At 47.2% G+C, this 9,431-nt stretch overlaps 1 protein-coding gene across 1 annotated transcript in view; it reads right to left on the bottom strand.

Moving 5' to 3' along the window:
* TPR (translocated promoter region, nuclear basket protein) overlaps positions 1–9,431 on the bottom strand; it is an 81,035-nt gene that overhangs the window by 32,851 nt on the left and 38,753 nt on the right. The window contains exons 24-26 of the mRNA XM_018572313.1: positions 8,475–8,591; positions 4,976–5,179; positions 4,679–4,854 (exon numbers count right to left, since the gene is read on the bottom strand). Of these exons, the coding sequence (XP_018427815.1) occupies positions 4,679–4,854; positions 4,976–5,179; positions 8,475–8,591 (497 nt within the window). The remainder of the gene's footprint in view (positions 1–4,678; positions 4,855–4,975; positions 5,180–8,474; positions 8,592–9,431) is intronic.

Raw genomic sequence — 9,431 nt, 5'->3', positions numbered from 1 at the left:
CCCCTCCCGCTGATCCCGGGCTCCGTGTGCACGGTGCGAGCCCGGGACCAGCATACTGCCTCTGTAACGGGGATCAGAGGGAGGTCGGTACACAAACTCCCTCCGGTCCCCTCTCCGCTGTCAGAATGCGGAAGTGGTGTACATTACATCACTTCCGCATTCTCGTGTCACTCTCCAGCTTCAGATGCCGGAGAGAAGCCGATGAAGCAGATCTGTGCTTCATCAGCTTCTTCAGGGGGGTCCTAGGTGACATTAGGGGTCCTGGAGACCCCTGATGTCTCCATAAAGAGGACCTGTCACTTCTTTTGCTATTACATAGAGGGGTTTCTTAGCCACCTCTGTGATAACTTTTTTTTGACAACTAAGAGGAGGGGAAAAAAAAAAGGAACACATTTTTAAAGTTTCCCCAAATTCTTTAAAGTTACACAAAGAATTAAAAAAACTATTTTTTTTTTTTTAAAGTCCCCACCCCTACATACACGCATGTAAACATGCGTCAGGTGCGCATACCTGCGAAAACGACGATGGCGCCCATTACGCCGCACATGTTACATATCGCCGCGAACGTCGCAGTGAGAGCAATGGTTCTAGGGCCATCAATCACTGATAACACTAAACTGATGAGCGGTAAAAGCTTTTAAAGTGTCGCCTATGGCCAATTTTGGGTATGCTAGTTTTTTTTGCGATTTTGCGCAATTTTTGAGCTTGACATGTTTGGTGTCTATTTACCCGACGTGACCCCGTCTTTTTATATTTTACCAAAAAAAGTGGGTAATATTAGTTGCGTTATAACAATGTAAAAAAAAAATAAATAATAATTTTCAGTCATTTCTCCTGAATATAGTAAAAAATAAAAGCCCCCAGTGGTGATTAAATACCACCAAAATAAAGCTCTATCTGTCCCCACAAAAAGGGTATAAAATTCATTTCAGTACAGCGTTGCATGACGGAATAAACGTCAGTCAAAGTACCGCAGCGCTGAATACTGAACAATGGCCTGGCCAAGGAAGGGGGTGTAACACCGCGGACTTCAAGCGGTTAATTAAACTGACCTCTCAATGGTGGAATGAAACACCTCGCTGCGCGAATACACGCAGAAAGGAACGGCAGATCAATAGTTGCTTCTAAAATCTGCCCTTCCAGGGCACCCTAAAAACAGATTTCTGACCAATTTGTAGCCAACGAATCTGCCCATACTTACCTTTCTTTTGCTAGGTGTTAGGTCTAGAGTTGCCTTTTATGTGTGTTATGTCACTATGTCAGCTATATGTTGAAACAGTCTATGCAAGTAATATTCTTATATGAACAATATAACACATTTAGATTCTGCGTACGTGTCAGCAGTGTGAGCATTTCCCTTTTTCCATACTGTGTACGTGACTGACTGTGTATATAAACTGCGCCTTTTCCATAATAAACTCGAACATGATTAGACTTACAAACTGTGTCTGTCCGATTGCTTCCCGGAGCTCTGTATAAGGATTTCTATGGTGTGTCCGGTTCCGAGTGGTCTTCAAATTAACCCCTTACACTAGGGTTAGGGTTATAACTTGATTTGAGCCGCGGTAATTTTTGCTTTGGGTGCAGAAACACATTTCAGGAATACAGCGTAGCGTCTCTTACCCTGTCCGAGATCTCCGCTGTGTCCTCCGGCCGATTCCAGGTTCCGCCCCTTGCGAGCGTACGCGTCGCAGGGGGGCGGAAACCGGCGGGAAGTTTAAAAGTAAAAAAAAAAAATTAAAAAGAGCAAAAAAAGGAAAAAAAATAATAATAATCACACCGCCAGGGAGGTTAACCCCTTCGTGACTAACGACGTACAGTGTACGTCTCCAGCTGTCGCCAGATCGCTTCTGCGTCCCGAAGAAGGGGCCGCCCACCCCCGCCATTGAGGCCGGGCTTTTGGTGTGTCATTGCTTCTTTAACCCCTTCATGACTGAGGCCTTTTTTTCATTTTTTGCACCCATGTTATATTCCACATTTTAGGCCTGAAAATGACTTAAAACCCCCCAACATGATATATTTTCTGAATGCCGAGACCCTATAGAATAAAATGGTGGTAGGTCCAAATTTTTATGTTGCGCAATATTAACGCAACTCCTTATTAAACCCCAATATTTAGTGAAAAATTTAATTAAATGCCGCAAAACACAACAAAATACCCATTTTTTTTAATGAAATATAAAAGATGAGGTTACAACGAGTAAAACGATACCCAACTTGCCCAGGTTACAAATTGCGTGCATCCGTAAAACTTCGACCTCCTCCCCAGCTCCCCGCGGACACAAAGATCGCCGGTCCCGGGCCCGTAGGAGGGGCAACGGAGCCCGGGAAGCACGGCGGGGATGGGCGGCCCCTTCTTCGGGACGCAGAAGCGATCTGGCGACAGCTGGAGACGTACACTGTACGTCGTCAGTCACGAAGGGGTTAACCTCCCTGGCGGTGTGATTATTATTATTTTTTTCCTTTTTTGCTCTGTTTTTAATTTTTTTTTTTTACTTTTAAACTTCCCGCTGGTTTCCGCCCCCCTGCGACGCGTACGCTCGCAAGGGACGGAACCTGGAATCGGCCGGAGGACACAGCGGAGATCTCGGACAGGGTAAGAGACGCTACGCTGTATTCCTGAGTGTGGCTCGGGGGTCACCGCTTACGGTACAGAAAATTAAACCCCGAGCCACACTCAGGAATACCGCCAGGGAGGTTAAAGGAGAACTATGAGGGGGGCTAGCCAACCTGTGACAATGAGACTGTCACAGGTCGGCTCAGTAGATCGGGAGGTGAGAGAACACATACCGGCGTTCGCTCACCTCTCGATTCTGTCACGGCTGGATTCCCCCCTCCCCGCTCCGATCCGCCTTACTGTAATCCATGGTAGTTTCCCTTCTCTTTGCTGCTCTTCCTTTTAAATCCTTCTCTATCCTCATGCTGGGGGGGGAGAACTTCTGTTTTGCAGCAGACTGCCTTGTCTCTGGAATGGATACACGGTGTCTGTGTGTAGGTTCACAACCTGAGCCAGCACTACAGGAAGAGGCACTCAGCTGCAAAGGGAAGTTCTCCCCCAGCATGAGAACAGATAAGGATTTAAAAAGGAAGAGCAGCAAAGAGAAGGGAAAACTACCATGGATTACAGTAAGGAGCACATTACAGTATTGTTTTATGTTAAAAAAATCTGAGGGTTTAATATCACTTTAAGGAGACACTGGCACCAGCTTTGAAACAGTAGACCAATACAAGGGAGCCTTAAATGCAGCCCCACACCAAATTCAGCATACACTTTAAGAGACTGACAAGAAACGCTTCGCTGCTCCCTTATTCTTCCTTCACTCCCCTTCCCCCTCTTTTACTCCCATGTTCCATAGACAAGCAGTGTAAATGTGCACAGAAGCAAACACAAGGTAATCCCAAAGGGAGACTCAAAAGGAGCTGTGAATGGGCACATGCCTCCAGAGGCTGTGAAACTTAGCTGAGGGCCCAATGCACAGCGCAACACCCAAGAGCCAACCAAAAGCAGGTTTTATTCCTTTTTCTTGGAAAACTACACTTGACGATTCTCTCCGTACCTGGTTTCCATTATTACATGAGCCTTTAGTCCCACTTTAATCAATACCTGCCAGTGAGGATGTATTCATGAATACAGAACTTCAATTAATTTGTGTCTTTGATATCAATCTGAAGTTCAGATTTAAAAAGGAGAACTATGAGGGGGGGAGGGGTGCTTGTCACTCACCTCATAGTTCTAGCCGACCTGTGACAATGAGACTGTCACAGGTCGGCTCAGTAGATCGGGAGGTGAGCGAACACATACCGGCGTTCGCTCACCTCTCGATCCTGTCACGGCTCCCTGCAGTGACAGGGGAGGGGCTTGATTCCCCCCCCGCTCCGATCCGCCAGCGCTGACTGGCAGAACGGACGGGGGAGGGGGCGGGTACAGCTGGCTCTGCCTCTAGATAGGCAGAGCCAGCTGTCACTCACGCAGCTGGGCGGATCTCGACATCGATGTCGGGATCCGCTCCGGCGTCTCAGTATACTGCGAGCTGTAGCTCCCTAGTGTCAATAATTCTAGGGCCAGTATTTTGGGGCATCTCTAAATTGATGACCTGTGGGGGCTTTTAAAGCGTCTTCTATTGACTTTTTGGGGTACTGCAGTTTTTCGCCGTTTCACGGACGCACGCAATTTGTAACCTATGCATGTTGGGTATCGTTTTACTCGTTGTAACCTCATCTTTTATATGTCATTTAAAAAATTGGTATTTTGTTGTGTTTTGGGGCATTAAATTAAATTTTTCACTAAATGTTTGGGGTTTAATAAGGAGTTGCGCTAATATTGCGCAACATAAAAATTTGCAACTACCACCATTTTATTCTATAGGGTCTTGGCATTCAGAAAATATATCATGTTGGGGGGTTTTAAGTCATTTTCAGGCCTAAAATGTGGAATATAACATGGGTGCAAAAAAATGAAAAAAGGGCCTCAGTCATGAAGGGGTTAAGCCACAGCAGCTCTTGAACTGTCCTTATTGTTCAATATCCAAGTGAAGTGTTAATATTGAAAGCCTCTGGGGGCTCTTACCTTGGTTGATTGACCATGAAAGGATATCTAGAGCCGTAACCAACACATGCAATGTTATACAAGCAGACCTTGAAAAATCCCATTACACATCAGCCTCAGCCATTTGGATACCTGAGAATCTCCATCACTTGATCCTGAGACTTCCCTTCTTCACTGAAAGACATGTTGAGAGCTCCCTCTTGAACAGAGGTCACCATCTTCTTACTGAGGGTCTCAATCTGTTCATGTAGTAGTCTATTCTGTTTCTCCAAGTCCTCGCAGCGGGACTGGTTCTTGGACGTCTCATCCTATAAAATGATGGTAGACAAGTATGAAATACTGGATGCAGCGAGCTAGATTCATCTAAGGAAGCGGCAGTGTAAAAAAAAAAAAAGGAACTTCATTGCGTTATATTTTAAAGTCCATTACCTTGAGTATGCGCTCCCGAACTTCCCAGGAAGCTTTGTTCTCCAGCAACTGGGACTGCGCTTTCTGGGCGGCCTCCTCCGACTTCTGACGTGTGGCAGCGACAGTGGTTAGCTGTTCCTTGGCAGCCTGAAGAGCTTCAACATCAGCTGCGTGGAGCATTAGTTCACGCTCGTACTTGTTTTGTGACTCCGCAGCTATCTTTGCCTTTAAAAACACATACAAAGTGCGATCACATTCAGAGCAATGTAGCCATGATTATTAAGGCAGCCAACATCTATGAATAATGAAATGGCTTTCAGTACAAAAAGCCACCCCTTCCCTTCCCAGAAACAGGTAGGATCAGCACTCCTGGTGCACATTTTCTGCAAACAACCCATTTATGTGGGACCTGTTGAAATCAGGCAGCTCATCTCAGCAGGCACTGATTAGGTGTACGCTGCGGCGTAACTAGAAATCACAGGCCCCCTGATTTCTAGTTATACCCCTTGCAGATTACCTGTCCGCCTCCTCTTCCTCCACGGTTGCTGATGGGCCCCGCCTCCTTAGTCGCCGGGCCCGCCTGCTCCACTGCTGCCGAGCACGGGCCCCACCTCCTCCTACGCTGCCGATGACGTCAGAGGTTCGCGAGGCCGATGAGTTCTAAGTGCCGACAGAACACCGGGTCCAGCCTGCTCAACCGCCGCTGCTGGCTTGCATTGACTCTGTGAAGACGAACGCGCTGCTGCACAGATGATCTGAACAGCGGCGTGTTAAGTCTTCAGCCGCCAGTGAAAGCCACCAGCAGGCCGCTATGGTCATTGTTACGCCACTGGGTGTATGTCATGTAGTGAATGTCTAGATCTGGGGGGGGTCTGGTGTGACACTGCAGGGGTAGACAGCAGGGAAAGTACAGATAAAGCTAGCTCAATATAAACAGCGAGGCTCTGCTGTAACTGGACAGATTGCAGTACAGAGTTTAAAAGGAGAACTATGAGGTGAGTGAAAATCACTCCTTAGTTCTAGCCGACATGCGACAATGAAACTGTCACAGGTCGGCTCAATAGATCGGGAAGTGAGCGAACACATACAGTCGCTCGCTCACTTCTCGATCTATCCCTGCAGAGAGCTGTGACTGTTACTCACGGCTCCCTGCAGGGATTCCTCCCCTCTCCGATCCTCGAGCGCTGACTGGCGGGAGGGGGGAGGGGGCGGGTACAGCTGGCTCTGAGTCTAGATTGGCAGAGCCAGCTGTCACTCACGCAGCTGGGCGGATCTCAACATCCATGTCGGGATCCGCTCCGGCGTCTCAGTATACCGTGAGCTGTAGCCCACTATATACTGAGCTTTAGGTGACGGGAGGACGCTAGTTTGTGTCCTCCCGTGACCCTTAGGAGAACTATGGGGAAAAGCCCTGACCTCGTAGTTCTCCTTTAAGAAAACTCTTGTCATCCTAACCCTTCATTACCTTCATCAAGCAACAAGTGGTCTACAGTGTCCAACCTATTATGAATGTAGAAAGCCAATATAAAATGTGGTAAGGGGCACCACTGGACTACAAACCGTACCAAGGCTGGAGTCCTCGCATGGATACTAATTGAAAACGGGAAACTTTAAAGTTTGATATGATGGACTCTGTTCTATGGAATGGATTACCAGCAGACATTTGTAAAAATAAAAATATTAAATTATGGTCTAATAAATATTTTGGTGAAAAGATTACAGCACGCTATACAGGGCTCTGCTATAATCAAAACATACATGAAGATCAACATACTGTATGTAAGTAACCAAGCTACCCTCATAAAGCATGTAAAGTACAGTGTCTAATAGACTGTTGATTGAAGACACAGAAGGTAGAAGTCCCAACTGAAGTCTCAGACTGGTTCTGTAGTCAGACTTGCATAAAAATAAGTCATATTCTTGTTATGTATTTGATTACAACAGTAAGGTCTCGTTCCCACCTAGGCGTATTGCATATGCGCGTCTGTCGCGTGTTTTTTTTTACTGCGATTCACTGTAACAAAAGTCGCGCGACTGACACGCGTTTCCGCTACTTGGCTGTATCCCAATGGAAACGCGCAACAAAACGGCCCAAAGTAGTACCTGTACCTTTTCAGGCGTGGGCCGTTTTGTAGCGCGTTAGGGACGGGCGGGAATACGCCAAGGTGGGAACGAGACCATTTAAAACAATGGGATTTATATTTTTGAGCGTTTTGTAGAGCGTTCGTCGAGCGTAGAACGCGCTACAAAACGTTCAGGTGTGAACGAGGGCTAGGAAGCGGTCCTGTGCTGGCAGAATCTGGCACATTACTCCAATCAACACTCATGCGCCCTGAACAGTGTTGTTAACTGGCACATAGACCTTCCATGTTACCCAACTCTGTCTTCCCAGCACTGTTTGTGATTTTTACACTGCATGAAGATCAAACAGGTTACAAATATTGAGGTGTGGTCCTGTAAAAAAGTATGGTGTTGCAAGTCATGGATGCATTCAAAAGGTGTTCTTAAGAACGTCGATGGATCACAAAGTATAAACATTCAAAACAGAATGTGCACAGCATACACATTGCCCATTGCTTTACAATATCAGGAGGTTTCCTTTTTCTTTGATAGAGAGATATATGTTTGAAGGCTGACGTGTTAGCCTGGATTTGTGGGAGGAGCCTGTTCCTCCGTAGCGCTTTTATGCCGAGCAAGCAGGCTCACCTGGGACGCGAGGCTTTCAGCATGACCCTCACCACCCTTATACTCAGAGTATGCCCCCTCGTTGGCATTACTGTCCATCCGGACCATGGCACACCTCAGGTCAGTATGTTACTCAATATTTATTTCGTATCCAGGTTAAGCAGACTCCGAACACAAAATTATACACACACACACAATTTTGCGGTCTATAAGACGCTCCGGACGATAGGACGCAGGCATTCTGTGACAGAAGCTGCAGTTAGTGACGGCTGAGACAGGAGTCCACGGTCTCGGTAATCACACAGAGCAGACGACGAATGACGTTCGTCTGCTCAAGGGGCTCTATGGTGAGGGACCCCGAAAACCACGGCGGCAGGGAGGGGGGGCGGACACGATCGCCGCCGCATTTAATACAAGTGATCTAATTAGATCACTCGTATTAAATGAGCAGCGGCTCCCATTGTACATTCAGCTAGAAATATATATATATGTATTCCTCACTTAACGACCGAGTTCCGTTCCTACGACCAGGATTGGTCGTTAAGTGAGGAACTCTATACTGTACTGCATTAGTACAGTACTGTATAGTGTTGCAGATGTACAGTACCGAACAGTGTACTGTACATCGGGCAATGAAAATGCTCACCGGGACCCGCAGTGAAGATCGGAGGACGTCACGCTGACGCACAAGGTCGGAGGTTGCTCGGTCGTAAGTGCGAGTGGTCGCAAAACAGGTAAGTCGTTAAGCGAGGAGCATCTATATATCTATATCTATCTATATATAAAACTGGGTCCCTCCAACAAAATGTACAAATCTTAAGGTTTCAAAACTCACTTGCTCTTGACAGTCCTGTCTGGCTTTCTGTTCATTACTTGTAGCAGTTGCGGCTCTCTGAAGAGCAGACTGGACTTCCGCTTGCAAACTGGAGAGACTTTGTTTGAGCTGTGATAACTGGTGAAAAATACGTAACAAATTGTGACATAAGCAGCGTACAATACACACGTATATAGCAATACGGCTGAACGCCGGCCAGAACTATTTTTGTATATTTGCACAGTAAAAATAAAGAGCCACTGATGAAGGGTGGCACATCGTTGGGCGCTGCAGCATTTGTCAAGTCTACTTTCATTGAACCCCCCTGTCTCCCGTTGGCGCTGAAAGTCTGGCACTGAGATCTCACACTCCAGCTGAAGTATACTGATTACAATAGATCACACGCTGTACCCCATCCTTCATTCAGAAAAAGCCTAATATCTTCACAGCATGCAAGGCGTTTTGTGATTGGAGGGGGGATTGAAACATTCATCCACATCTCCAATCACAGAACGCCTTGCTTGGCTCCAACAGTCGCATCATCAAGGTCTTGGAACACTCAATGGAAATCCTCACCACAGCAGTGGAACTATACATGGCACATGCCAGGGATCCCTACTCCCTCTACCCACTCTGTAGTTCAGCCACAGACCTGAGGCTGGGGACACACTGCAAGAGTCTGTGCATTGCACCTACGCAGCGCTGCAAGCAGGGCCGGATTTGCCACAAGGCCAACCAAGGCACGGCCTCGGGGCAGCAGGGAGTAGAGGGGCAGCAGGGGTGTGGAATTCCTATCCCCTGATGCCCGGGACATGCAGTGCCGGGCAATTGTTTTCTACATTTAGCCCTGCTTTGGGCAAGCAGAGCTAGATGTACAGCGGGGAAGCCGCCACTTGTTTTGTAAAAGAGATCTCAGTGGTGTCTCCGAGATCACTTGTATGCATCCTGCAGGTCTGCCATTCTCCATGGTGGGGTTGG

Source organism: Nanorana parkeri, unplaced genomic scaffold (assembly GCF_000935625.1).
Source record: "Nanorana parkeri isolate BGI_ZX_2015 unplaced genomic scaffold, ASM93562v1 scaffold1997, whole genome shotgun sequence".
NCBI lineage: Eukaryota > Metazoa > Chordata > Amphibia > Anura > Dicroglossidae > Nanorana > Nanorana parkeri.
The sequence above is the reverse complement of the archived record's forward strand: the minus strand, read 5'-3'. Positions and strand labels throughout refer to the sequence as shown.